The following is a 13,792-nucleotide window of genomic DNA, read 5'->3' on the forward strand; positions in this document are numbered from 1 at the left end:
GGGAGGTCGGAACTGAAACAACAGTAAATGCCAACTTACAGGGTAGTGGGAGCCGCTGATGGCTCTCGAGGTCTGAAAAAGGGTACTGGGAAGACAGCTGTGTAACGGCTGGATTAGACAGATGTCAGAGAAGGCCAGTGGAGGTCTCAGGGCTGCAGGCCTCTCCTGGACATCTGCCGCATCCCTTGCAGCTGATCCGTCCCATCAACGCCCTGGACGAGCTCTACCGCCTCATGAAGTCCTTCGTGCACCCTAAAGCTGGTGCTGCTGGGAGCCTAGGTGCCGGCCTCGTCCCCGTCTCCTCTGAGCTCTGCTACCGTCTGGGGGCATGTCAGATCACCATGTGTGGCACCGGCATGCAGCGGTGAGCCTGCCCAAGGCCGAATGGGACGTAGCGGGGCTGGGTAGGCTCTGGGAAGTTGGGGGCTCACGCACAGAGGTGGGAGGGCTGGGTTCAAATCTGGGTGCTGCAGTGTTCTGGCCCTTGGCTTACCTGTCTCTGAAATGGAGTGACCAGGGTCAGTGGTGCCTAGGAAGCCGCCCCTGTCTGATCTCCTCCCTCACCCACCGCAGGAGCACCCTGAGCGTGTCCTTGGAACAAGCAGCCATCTTGGCTCGGAGCCATGGGCTGCTGCCCAAGTGTGTTATGCAGGCCACAGACATCATGCGCAAGCAGGTGAGGTCACTCGCCATGGACAGCGTGGCCTGGACCATGCTGAGCTTAGCCCCGTGGGACGTGGTTCACCTCAGGACTGGTCCTCCCCAGCCCCAGACATCTTGCTCAGTCCGTCTCAGCTGTTCACATTTGCTACCCAACCTGGCTCCCCCACCCCCACCCCATCCCCCATCCCCTGAGTTCCAGGCCCAGGCCTGACAGTGGGTTTCCCTTCTAGGGCCCTCGAGTGGAGATCCTGGCAAAAAACCTCCGCATCAAGGACCCAATGCCCCAAGGTGCACCACGGTAAGTGGCTACCCACCCCTGATTGACCATTGGGCTCCTTCCCCACCCCCATGATGACTCTGTCAGTCCAGCCTTTTGTCATCTTTAGCTACCAACTCCCGCAGCCCCTCAGGAGGTCATGACTCCTCAGTCCCTGCCCACTCTGCCACCAGTGGCTGCCCAGGAGTTCTGAGTGGTGACTGAAGCGGTGGCTTCAGGCAGTGTTTCTCGGTGACAGTGTCCCCCAGAACCCAGTATGTTTCTGATCAGGGCCTTGGTGCCCACTCCCCGCATCCTGTTCATGTCCTTTGGTCTGCCATGTTCTTTTGCTCTCAACTTGTCTTCGTGCCTTTATCGTGTCCGGCCTGTTGAGGGACGGTGTCATCCACCCGCTTGTAACCCAAGTTGACCCCCGCAGCAGCCCCGTGAGCGAGGCTCTGCTGGGAGCCTCATTGGCAGGTGGACACATAGAGGCCCAGAGATGTTCAGTATCTTACCCAAGGTCACACAGCTAATAGCAGAGCTGGCCCCAGACAGTCTAGGCTTAGACATTTAACTCAGTACCGTGTCCTAGTGTGGCTTCCGTCACTCCAGTTCACCATAGTGGCCTCCCTACCCCTAAAATCCTCCCTATCTTTGGCTGCCTCTCTCCTTGAAGCCCTGCACACACTCCTTCATGGATAGTATTCTGCAGTGTCTCACTCTGCAGTCCTTCCGAATCCAAGGAGCTGTGGAGGCTACAGGCAGACAGGCTCACAAAGCCCTATATGCACCCAAATACACACATCATTTGGAGACACCCTGCCTGCCTCTAGAGCCGTGGTTCTCAGCCTTCCTAATACCCTGTATTGCCTCAGTTCCTCGTGCATTGCTACTTTGTGACTTTACTTTTGCTACTGTTACGAATCATAATGCAAATATCTGACAGTCAGCCGCCAAAGGGGTCGAGACCCACAGGTTGAGAACAACTGCTCTAGAGGAACGGGATCTGCCTTTGAGAGGGGACAAGGTGCTAAGGGCGGGTTCGGGGCTTACTACTCTGTGTACTCTTATGGGTGTAGATTGCTTGTCCCAGTAGAAGGGGAAACTAGCCACATGTGGCAGGCCACTCAGTCCCTCCTCACGTTCTCCGCCTCTGCCCACCAGCCTCTACCGCCTCTGCCAGCCTCCGGTGGATGGAGACCTCTGAACACCGACCTGCTCCATGCTCGGCCACTGCCTCTGCAGCCGCCATGTGGGAGGACACGGAGGGGCTGCAAGGTGACGCGAGGCTTCTGCCATAGCTGTGTCAAGACCTACCCAGCTGACCCTGCCGCCACCGTCCAGGTCAAGCCTCTGCGCGCATACACTCTCTCTGGACCGGCAGATCACGGTTGGGCTGGCAGATTCTCCATACTTAACGCCTGAAGCCTGAGGGCTGCTTGGGGCCCCAGAGCTCATGAATGTAGCCCGGGCCTGGATGCCTGCACTCACCCAGGTCCCCTACACAGGGAAAGGTCACAGGGTCCGGCGGGTGAAGGCCTGCAGACCCCGCTCCTCAGATGGCAAAGCTGCACTTTGAACCTGGGTTCCTCCCAGGGTCACATTCCAGGAGACCCTACCTGTTTCCTGTCCTGGCTGAAGCTTCCGGAAGCTTCCGGACATGCCTCCTGCCCTTACTAACCAGCCCAGCTGACTCGGGACAGCATGGCCTCTGCCAGGAGAGGACACTGGGCTGAACAGCTGTCACTCCATGGACACTTGGGAGCCCTGCTGGCTTCCAACCCCCACTACCATTGGGATTTGAGCTGCCAGCTCTGGGCACCAGCTTGGCTCTGATGTTAATTTATACAACACAACATCTCTGTGGTCTATGTTTTGTTTTCTTTCTTCTTACTGTTATTGTTAGTGTTGTCAAGAGTTTTTCCCCCTCCCCCTAAGATTTCTGTGATCATGTCTTTGACACTTTAAATTTCAGAGGAAATTATATCTCGCCTAATGGGACCAACCTAAAGTAGTATCAGCAACGTTACTCAGTTCTACTAAAGAAACAAACAAAAGGAACTAAATTATTGAAAAAGTTTAAGATGTCATTGTTTCCATTTTAAAATCTTAAGGGTCGTGAGCAGTGGCTCACAGGCTCCACTGTCTCCCGCTGCAACCCCCTGCCTCAGCACCCAAGAGACCCGCCCAGGTCGGACTTTGTTGTTTGAGTGACTGGACCAGAGTTTGAGAGGTGCTCCAGTTGCAGGCTTAGGGCTGGGCTGTGTGTCCTCTGTTTTGATATTGTCATCTCACAGCGGGTCGTTTGGGACCTGTTAGAGAACCAGAGAGGTAGGAACCTGTTGTCCTACCTTCTGAGTTGGGGGGCTGCACATGGGGACCCCTGGACTGTTGTCTGCTCTCCAACTTCTGGACGTCAGAGGGAAATGCTAGCATGGAGGAGGAGGGAGGGGACGCCTTCTCACCTGTGGCTGGCTGTAAGGCTGGGTTCGGGAGTATGGTCTCCTCGGTCCCCTGGGGCCACCTTTCTCTTGATAACTGGGTCACCTTTGTTGATGTGTTTCGTTCACCCAGAGAACCAGAGCCCCGAATGGGGAAGGGCCCTGAGGGCCAGGGCATCACGCCTGGTTTACTTTAAATGTACAGATTCTTTTCATTAAATCCATGATAGATTTTTTATTATTATTAAAAGTCAGTATATAATACAAAGAAGGTGTGGTCTGCTTGTTTGGTGGTGAATGTCTCGGTGAGTGTCACCGGAAAGGTTCCAGCCCAGGCAGCCACATGAACGTGGCTTAGATTCTGGCTGTCAGTGTCCCTGAGCCTACGCCTCAGTTCCCTCCTAAGAGACGAGGACCAGCTCCCACGTAACAACTAAGAGGTTTTATATTGAATTCCAACCTTATTTTGGATCCGAAGCTGTAAAATCTGTTGTTTACGGAAGAGAAATGTGTGTGTTATTTTTCTAGAGGTTTCCTGCCCTGTCCTGGGTGTTCCCCGTGTGTTCAGGAGTCAGGGTGAGTACACAGAGTACCAAAGAACTACTGTCTGCCTCGGTGTCTGAGACCACAGTGGATCTGAGCAAAAGTGGAGTTTCAAATCCTCACTTACGGCCTGGAGAGAGGGCTCAGCAGTAAGAGCACTGGCTGCTCTTCCAGAGAACCTATATGGCAGCTCACGGTCATCTGTAACTCCCGCTCCAGGGGACCAAGATGTCCTCTTCCGGTCTCTGTGGACACTAGGCACACACATGGCAACAGGTGCATACATTGTAGGAAGACACTCACATACACAAAAATAGATAAATCTTTTAAAAAATGCAGTGAGACCTGGAGTCCAAGCTGGCCACAGCATGCCACTCATAACAGATTCCACACAGGCCAACGAGAGCATCCTGCTGCACCCAGGCCAGGGCCCAGGTGGCTCCCACGCTCTTTGTGGGTGTTAAATCTGCTCAGGCTGAGGCGGTCTTCACGAGTTGCCAGGATTTGTAACTCCAGCCCAGCCGGTCGCTTCTTGGGCTAAATTTGATGTTCAGGCCTTGGCCAGCCCCCGGTGACCTCCTCCTTCTTTCCTTCCTCTTTTTCTCCCTCTTCTTCTCTTCCCCTGTCTTCTCTCATTTCCTACATGTTGGAAAACACTGGTACTCCTGTCTGCTTCTCACAAGTCCCTCATAGTCTCCACCTGTCCCTCCTCTATTCTGAAGGCCACTGGGTCTCTGTGGAAAGGGTAGCCTTGCCTCTCAATTCCAGGTTCAAACAACTCCGTACTGAACTCTCTAAGGGTTTCTTCGAGGGTTTCAGGGCATGGAGTGGAATCTTCTGGATCATCCAGATTCCAGATGTGTGCAGTTGGAGTTGACAGGGAGGCTCCAAGGTGTCCGTAGGAATCCTGCCCTGGGGTGTGCAGAAAGAAGGTCCCTAGAAGTGATGCGGGGAAACCAGAGTTTGTCTGTGACTTTGAGCCAGTCCTATCCAGTCTTGGATCTTGTGAGAAGAGCTGGGAACATTAATTACACACCTGATACTACCGGATGCAGCTGCTCGGGTTTCCCGTCTGGTGGGACTTTCGGACTTGGGGTGGGGGTGGCTTATGATTTTTAAGGCTAATGTTCTTGCCTGCCCTCTGATCCTGCAGTCCCTATGCTTGCTGGGAGGGAGGGATGTCATCACCTCTCTCAGAGGCTCAGTTTCCTTCAGGACAGCCTGGCCCTGAAGTAACTTTCTGAAGGCATATAGAGCCCAGCCTGTCCAGCAGGGGGCACCAGGGACCGTGGAATGCCCAGAGGTTGTGGTTGCCAGGTAGGGTCCTTCCTAGAAGCTTCAAATACAGTCTGGCCACAGGTGCCCACGATGAGGACAGTGCCTGCCTGGAAGGGTGGCTGAGGCTGTTTGGATAAGGACAGCAGCGGTCAGGCAGAAAGGTTGAGTGCGCTTCTCTCTCTCTCTCTCTCTCTCTCTCTCTCTCTCTCTCTCTCTCTCTCCCCCCCCCCTCCCTTCCTCCCTCACTCCCCTCCCTCCTCTCTCCCATTATTGTTTCTATTCCTCCCCCACCCCACAACCTCCCTTCTGTGCCTGTGCCCATTCTGGTTTTCTTTGCTTTGTGCTAAGTCTGTTTTTCCGTTCTTTTCTCTTCCATTCCCTTCTCTCCTTTGCCTTTCATCTTTCTTCCATTTGGATCCAGGAGAACACAAGAGACCCTTATCAACTACAGAGGCGCTTGTGGGGGGCGTGGCCGCTAACCCACAATTTTCGCCTTCCCCAGTACCCGCACTTACCAGCTGGAACCACTTAGAACCATGGCCACCAGGTGGCGCTGTGGGCCAGGCTGTCTGGAGAAAGGTCCCTGGCTACTCCAGAGTTAGAGGCAAGGCAGAGTGGTAGTTGGGTGAGAGGGGGTGTTCAGGAATGACTTGAATGTAGACATTCCCCACAAGTGTATGTCCTTGTCTCTCTGCACCTGTCCCACACAGCCAGTCCCTCAAAGGGAGCTTCTCACTCTCCAGTCAACCCAGCTGTCCCCAAAAACGTCTTTGGAGAGCCAGCTATGACATTTAGAAGTGACACTGTGAATCAGGCATACTGCTCAGTGGCTTGAAGATGCTCTTACCACTCTACAGAGGAAAAAAGGGTTCAGATGGCTTAAGGGTCACATGGTTCCGAATGGTACATTGAGAAAGTTCCCGGTGCAGCTCTCAGGCAGAGGCAGGGGCATTCCACATGACAAACAGAAGCCACCAAAGCCATCGGGCGTCACAGACTCTCTTTCAGATATGCCACAGGAGAAGCTGGCTTTAGTCTGGGAACCTGAGTGGCAGAGAGGGAAACGGGAGACGAAGGAACTGAATGGGTCCAAGTTCATCAGCGGGAACAGAAAAAGGCTTTGTTACTGTGATCTCTGCATCTACACTTCTCAGAACGATTGTTGATCTTAGTATCAACTGGGATCAACTGAGAGGCTGCCTCTGGGTGGATGGGTGGGGGTGGGGGTGGGGGTGAGGGTGAGGGCGAGGGTGTTTCCTCCAAGGGCTAACAGATGGGGAAAGAGGGAGGCCATCCCTCAGAATGGATGGTACCTTCCAGGATGGCCCAGATCTAAAGAGTTCCGAAGGAAAAGCAATACCAGTTATCTTAGTTAAGGTTTCTGTGGCTGCGATGAAACACCAGGACCAAAAAGCACATTGGGAAGAAAGGCTTTATTTAGCTTACACTTCCACATAGCTGTTCCTCACCAAAGGAAGTCAGGGCAGGAACCTGGAGACAGAAGCCGATGCAGGGGCCATGTAGAGGTGCTGCTTCGGGCTTGATTTTCTTGACTTATTTAGCCTGCTTTCTTATAGAACCCAGAACCACCAGCCCAGGGATGGTACCACCCACTGGGCAGGGCCCTCCCACATTGATCACTAATTGAGAAAAATGCCTTACAGCTGGATCTCAGGGAGGCATTTCCTTAAGTGAGGGTCCTAACTCTCTGATGACTAGCTTTTGTCAAGTCGACGGGCAAAACCAGCCAGTACAGTGCTTTTGCCTACTCACCTTTACTCTTCGTTGATAAGTTCATCTACCCAGATGCTGCCGCTGCCACTGCCACCATTCTTCAGTGACATTGGAACCTAGGCTCTTTGACCTTCCAGTCAGGTCCAGTTTGATGACCGGCTTCTCTCTAGGATCCTTTAGGCCTTTGATACCAGGCTGAAGCGTCCAACCTTAGTCGTAAGCAGCTAGCAGGCTCTGAGCCCCTCCCAACACAGTTGGATTCAATCCTAGCTGTGTAAGCCAATCTAATAGAGTCCTGACGGACATCGTAGAACATTCCTTTCCATATGGCCTCTTGTTCTGACTTTATTTTCTTTAGATTTATTCGTGTGTGTGTGTGTGTGTGTGTGTGTGTGTGTGTGTGTGTGTGTACACTTGTGGGAGTCAGTTCTTTCCTCTCACACATGAGTTCTGGGAGATTGGACTCCCATCGTCAAGCTTGAAGGCAAGCGCCTTTATCCACTGAACTGTCTTGCCCGTCTGCGTAACCACAGTTTTAGTTTGTTCTGGGACTTACCAAGTCCTATGTTGGTCTCATACAGAGACAGAAGCCAGAAGTTGGTCACAGGGCCCTGCCTCTTTGGGGATAACTGACAGTGATCAAATCACTTTGACCAATGAAATGCAAGGGTGCTGTGCTGGAGGCATTCTGGAAGGTTCTTTGCTCTGTAAAGGCTTCTGAGAGCCTGTTCTCCCCCCACCCCACCCCAGGTTCCCTTCCTTCCTGCTCTGGCCACTCCTTCCCACCTCTGGTACCACAAGCCTATCATGGCTTGCCTAGAACATTCTGGACTCCTGATTCTCCTTCCAGCTCCACCGTCCCCTCTGTGGAGGCAGTGACTAAGTCAGTATGTCCCTCTCTACCTCAGAAACTCTAGAGCGTTCACTGCAGGGAAGTTTAGTTACCCTTCCCACAATGCCCTGCAGGTCCTCACCCCGCATTCCTCATGCCCCACCCCCACCCTGCCCTCAGGACTGGTCTTGGAACTTGGTTCAGGGCATGGGCACAAGGTGCTCTCTGCAGACGATTCCCATGAATCCCAGAGGTTCCTCCCTACGGATCTGTCTCAGATCTCCTGTCAGCAAGGATCTGGCTTTGGTCAGGCTTTTCTGTCTCCACCAAGAATTTGTCTTTCTCTGCTTCTCCGAGGCCTTCCTTAGTGACTGAGTGCAGAGCCAGCAGGGCACTCCCCCCAGGCCCGCCCTTCTCCTCCAAGGAGGACCACCTTCACCACCCAGCTCCTGCTCCATCCAGCTCATCTGTCCCCATGGCTGAGGCCCAGAAGGATGAGCCGAAAGACCCAAGGGGACACCTACTCCTAGTAAGCAGATGAGGTAGATCCAGGGTCCTGCTGGGGCCTGTGAGACACCAGGGTGTGAGCATTAACTGAACACCTACTGTGTGCTGGACATGGGTGGGACACATCCCCTCAGCAAATGCTCACGATCACCCTACAGGGGAGGAAGGTAAGACAGTGACAGAAGTCAGCTCACACCTCCATGGTTAAGGAGACTCACGGTTAAGAGCTGAGCCCCTGGCATCTGGGTCCAGGGCCTCCATCCTATCCCAGGTCTGCCAGCCAGAGCAGAATGGACGGTACAAGGTGACCCAGGGCACCCCGCACTTAAACATGAAGAAGTGCAGAGCCCGGCTGTGGGGACCGATGGCTCCACATGCTAACCTGCTTCAGTGACAGTTGACCCTGGCACTGTTCAGGAAATGAGGAGCAAGCATCTCAGGAAACATGACCCCAGGTGCTCAGCAGGACAGGGACTGGTGACAGAGGGCTGGCCTCTACCTGGAGTCCACGAGCTCTGTGCTAGACTTCCTGGGCTTGTGTTTCCAGGCCGGCGTCTTACTTTTGTGTGCCTCAGGTTTCCCTGCACCACCTTCCCTGTGTGGCTGGTGCAGGCTGGAAGAGGAAGGTGAATCATGTGACAGGCGATGCTGTGACTAAAGGTCCTTTGTCGTGGCCTGAGGTCTGTACTGTATCTGCAGGGGTCACTGGAGGTGACTAAAGTCATCAGGTGTGTGGGAGAAGGCCACCGGGGCAGGCCTGGCCTTTGAGAGGTCTGAAAGGCGTTTACACATAGACCTGATTATCTGCTTTCTCTACCCAGAGCCCCTAGGGAAGCTCAGTGATCCCACTAGAGGGGACTCGGTGGGCTTGCTGCCACTTAGATGCTGTACTTAGGCCAAAGATGGAGTTCTGGGGAGGCCAGGCTGAGAGCGCAGGAACCAGGATGTTCTGGGCCACACAGAACCAGGGCCAGTGGTTGTCACCTCCCCTCAGTGGGAACTCAGGTTCACAGTCATGGGGAGTCTGATGCTGCGCTTCTCGTGTGGCTGGCACCCCCAGGCTGGATGAGACGACTTGAGTTTGGACATGACATGAAGTAAAAGGTCCTGGATTCAAATTTCACCCTTGCTCTTGGCTGGCTTTAGGAAAGGTCAGGAGTTGGCCAACAGAGAGAGAAGGTGGATTCTCAGAGGAGCTGTGACCTTCAAGCAGGCTGAGACCCTGCCCCAGGCCCTGACAATGTCACAGGCTCAACAGGATCCTGCCACAGTTGCTCCTGTGGTCTGGCCACCAAAGACATTGGAGCTTCAGGAAGAGAACTGGGTGTTGCCCACAAGCCTCATTAGCTTCTGCTCTGTCATGTGCACTGCCCACTCTGCTCTACTTCCCAGAGCACGGGATCACCAAGACAGGTCTGGGAGCACCAACTGCTTCTCTCAGCTCTCCTGAGCCTTTCCTTGTCAGAAGAGAGAGAAAACTGGGCTCTTTTAGTCAGAGGGAATTCTGTTCTGTCTACACAGTAGCTGCAGAAGATTCTGTCTGCTGCAGGGGGACGGGAGGCAGGGGGGCTCTGAGCACATCACAGCAGTTAGTGAATCCCAGCCATGCCGTGGACACACGTGTGAATGTGTTTATGCATGTGTATGTGCATGTGTATTCAGTCTATACAGCAGCTCCACAGAGCTTTTTGTCTTCTCAGGGCTCGGTGCACATCGCTGCAGGTGGTGAATAATGGCCTCACTGGGACACACATGCAAGCGTGCGGTGAATGTGTGTGCACGTGAGTGTGCACACGCATGGCATAGGCCTGTCTGCAGGATAAGCTCTTATGGCTCGCTCCAAAGCCTCAGTATCCCCTGGCCCTCGGCGGTGTGATACTTCCGTGGATGGGTGGATGCGGTGTGACTGGCTGTCTCCTGCTCCTGCCGTCCTGACATCCTCACAGTGATGGAGAGGTTCCCCTGGGATTGTGGGCTAACATAAAACCTTTCTGCCCCGGCTGCTTGGGGTCAGGATGTTTGATCATGGTGACAGACACGAAACTAGAGCAAAGGTCAACTCCGCCAGGGCCAGATCAAAGCAGCGTCCAGCCCACAGGACACAGCCAATATCCACGGCGGAGGTGACTGGCCACTCTGTGGGCAGGAGGGGGGATGCTGGCCATGCAAGCAGGAGGGGCCCATGTGGGTCCCCAGCACTGCCGTGAAACAGAACAAAACACAACAAAAAACAAAACATTTCCAGTGCATAGAGGCCGGAGACTGTGGGTCCTTTCAGCCCATCGGCCAGCCAGTCTGACTGAACTGGGGAGCTCGGGGCTTAGTGACAGAGCCTGGTGCAAAAAAATAAGGTGGAAATGGATAGAGGTGACGCCTGATATCAACTTCTGACCCCTATATGCACGGACACACATGCACACCTGCATGTACATGTGCTTTACCTAGAAACAAGAACTCACAAACACATGCATGTCCTACACTCATACATGCACATACACAACCTACCCTCCATACACACAGATGCATAACACACACACACACACACACACACACACACACACACACACGAAAGCTCGCTTCGGCACTATGAGTAGACTCAGCTCAAACTTGCTTACCTCTCACCCCCTCTTCCAAAGCTCCCCTCCCCCGCATCTGAGAGCTGATGAAGAATTTATTTATTCCGATGAATATGTATAACTTCTTCCCAGACAAGATATGCGTGTTTTAATAAGGAGTGTCTAGAGACACAATTTTTAATCCGAGGGACATCACCCCAATAACAAGAATGTAAGGTGATGATGAGGACGGCGGGATACTTAGGGTGCCTGGAGGAGTTGAATTGTAGACCGGCTGAGATCTAGAGGAAGGGTACTTGAGACTGGGTTGGTAAGGAGTTAGAGACGTCCTCCTCTTTGTGGTTAAACATCATGAGGCTGCTGTTAGGCTACGCCTATATGAGGAGTCCAATCTCTAGGACCTTGGCCCACACGTGTGCAGTGCGTATTGGGGAAAGGACCCATGTCTCTCAAAGATCTGATGTCATTGTATTACCACTCGGGTAACGGGTTTGACACCTCCCTCTGGGCTGCTTCAGAGGACCATGGGAAGAAATGCTCTAAAGCGGATATCCAAAGGATAACTTACTCCACGAATATGCTACCCACTCATAAATATTCATGAGAAAACATCCCTAGAGTCTGTAACACTGAACCTTGGGGCAGCCACTCCAGTGTGTCTTTGCAGTGGTTGCTTTGATACATGAACTTCTACCTCAGCTGTCTATGTCTCTTGACTGAACTCTTTCCTTCAAGAAGACGTTCCCTTAACACTCCCTGGGGGCCCACACGGGGTGGTGACACCTGAGACTGCTACTGGGTAAGTCATCTCTGGAGTTGAGTTTGTATGGACGCTTCAGAGGGGTGTGATAGACAGGCCTGTTATTTTGTAAGTGCCAGGCCTTGACCCAGCAGACTGTGGGAACTATGGAAGTGTCACGGAGGAGATATTCTTGAATTAGAGGAAAGGGGAATTCCAGAATAATAGCTAAGTCACAACTTCACACACAGGAGTGCTCTCGGCTCATCCCGGAGAGCTGGCTGCTGGTCCAGGTCAGCTGGTTCTCAGATCTACAGATCTTCGCAGGCTCCAGTACGACCATTCACCATCCCCAGCTGCCTTGCTCCTGTAGCAGTGGCAGAGGCAGAAAGGGAAACTGAGGTCTCCTGCCATAACTGCTGTAAGCAAGTCAGGACACCTCTCAGAGTACCCATGCTGTCCTCCATTGCCCCCTCCTCCCACTGCTGTCCTCCACTGCCCCTCCTCCTACTGCTGTCCTCCACTGCCCCTCCTCCCACTGCTGTCCTCCACTGCCTCCTCCTCCCACTGCTGTCCTCCACTGCCTCCTCCTCCCACTGCTGTCCCTCCATTGCCCCTCCTCCCACTGCTCTCCTCCATTGCCCCTCCTCCCACTGCTCTTCTCCACTCTGCTGCCTCCTCCTCCCACTGCTGTCCTCCACTGCCCCTCCTCCCACTGCTGTCCTCCACTGCCCCCTCCTCCCACTGCTGTCCTCCAATGCCCCTCCTCCCACTGCCTGTCCTCCCTCCACTGCCCCTCCTCCCACTGCTGTCCTCCACCCCTGCCCCACTCCTCCCCTCCCTGCTGTCCTCCACTGCCCCTCCTCCCACTGCTGTCCTCCACTGCCCCTCCTCCCACTGCTGTCCTCCACTGCCCCTCCTCCCACTGCTGTCCTCCAATGCCCCCTCCTCCCACTGCTGTCCTCCACTGCCCCTCCTCCCACTGCCCTCCCTGCCCCTCCTCCCACTGCTGTCCTCCACTGCCCCCTCCTCCCACTGCTGTCCTCCACTGCCCCTCCTCCCACTGCTGTCCTCCACTGCCCCCTCCTCCCACTGCTGTCCTCCACTGCCCCTCCTCCCACTGCTGTCCTCCCCTCCTCCTCCCTGCCCCTCCTCCCCCACTGCTGTCCTCCACTGCCCCTCCTCCCTCCCCTCCACTGCCCCTCCTCCCCCTGCTGTCCCACTCCCCTCCTCCCACTGCCCCCACCCCTCCTCCCACTGCTGTCCTCCACTGCCCCTCTCCCACTGCTGTCCTCCTGCCCCTCCTCCCTGCTGTCCTCCACTGCCCCTCCTCCCCCTCTGCTGTCCTCCACCCCTCCTCCCTGCTGTCCTCCACTGCCCTCCTCCCACTGCTGTCCTCCACTGCCCCCTCCTCCCACTGCTGTCCTCCACTGCCCCTCCTCCCACTGCTGTCCTCCACTGCCCCTCCTCCCACTGCTGTCCTCCACTGCCCCCTCCTCCCACTGCTGTCCTCCACTCCTCCCACTGCTGTCCTCCCTGCCCCTCCTCCCACTGCTCTCCTCCAAAGCCCCCTCCTCCCACTGCTGTCCTCCAATGCCCCCTCCTCCCACTGCCACCTCCTCCCACTGCTCTTCCCTACCCCGCTGCCCCCTCCTTCCACTGCTGTTCTCCACTTCCCCCTCCTTCCACTATTGTCCTCCTCCATAGACACAGGGGTGCCTTTCCCCGGGGCTGCAGAGCAAGTAGAATGGTGATTTTTCAGTTTTTGCAGATGAGTTAGAAATATGTGTATGGTGTGTCTGAGTGTGTGTGTGTGTGTGTGTGTGTGTGTGTGTGTGTGCATGTGTGCATGTACTATGTGGAGCTCAGAAAACAACTTGGAGGAGTCAGTTCTCTCCTTCTACTGTGAGGGTCCCAAGGCGCGAACTCAACTCAGGTTGTCAGGGTTCTAGCAGGTACCTTTATCTACTAAGCCACCTTGCCACCCCTGAAGACGCTGCTTTTACACCCAAAGGCCTCCATCTTCCTTCCTTCTCTTCCTGTGGAACTCACTGCCCAGGGTCAGCAGGGCCTAAGGCTCTCTGTCTGTCACAGCTCATTTGCATATTGAAAGGTGATGTGTTTCATTGTAAATGATCGTCCTTTTTTTCCTTCTAGCCGGTCACTGAGGGCGTCTTGACCAGCTTTTAAGTGGGTGTGCCACGCTAAGGTTAATTATCT

General features: G+C 54.4%; 1 protein-coding gene across 1 annotated transcript in view; it reads left to right on the forward strand.

The window, feature by feature from the left end:
• The window catches only part of Prex1 (phosphatidylinositol-3,4,5-trisphosphate dependent Rac exchange factor 1), a 150,869-nt gene extending 147,238 nt beyond the window's left edge, over nucleotides 1–3,631 (forward strand). Inside the window, exons 37-40 of the mRNA XM_032904775.1 lie at nucleotides 192–364; nucleotides 574–676; nucleotides 894–961; nucleotides 2,087–3,631. Of these exons, the coding sequence (XP_032760666.1) occupies nucleotides 192–364; nucleotides 574–676; nucleotides 894–961; nucleotides 2,087–2,129 (387 nt within the window). The 3' untranslated portion in view covers nucleotides 2,130–3,631. The remainder of the gene's footprint in view (nucleotides 1–191; nucleotides 365–573; nucleotides 677–893; nucleotides 962–2,086) is intronic.
• The last annotated feature ends 10,161 nt before the right edge of the window (nucleotides 3,632–13,792 follow it).

Source organism: Rattus rattus, chromosome 5 (genome assembly GCF_011064425.1).
Source record: "Rattus rattus isolate New Zealand chromosome 5, Rrattus_CSIRO_v1, whole genome shotgun sequence".
Lineage (NCBI taxonomy): Eukaryota > Metazoa > Chordata > Mammalia > Rodentia > Muridae > Rattus > Rattus rattus.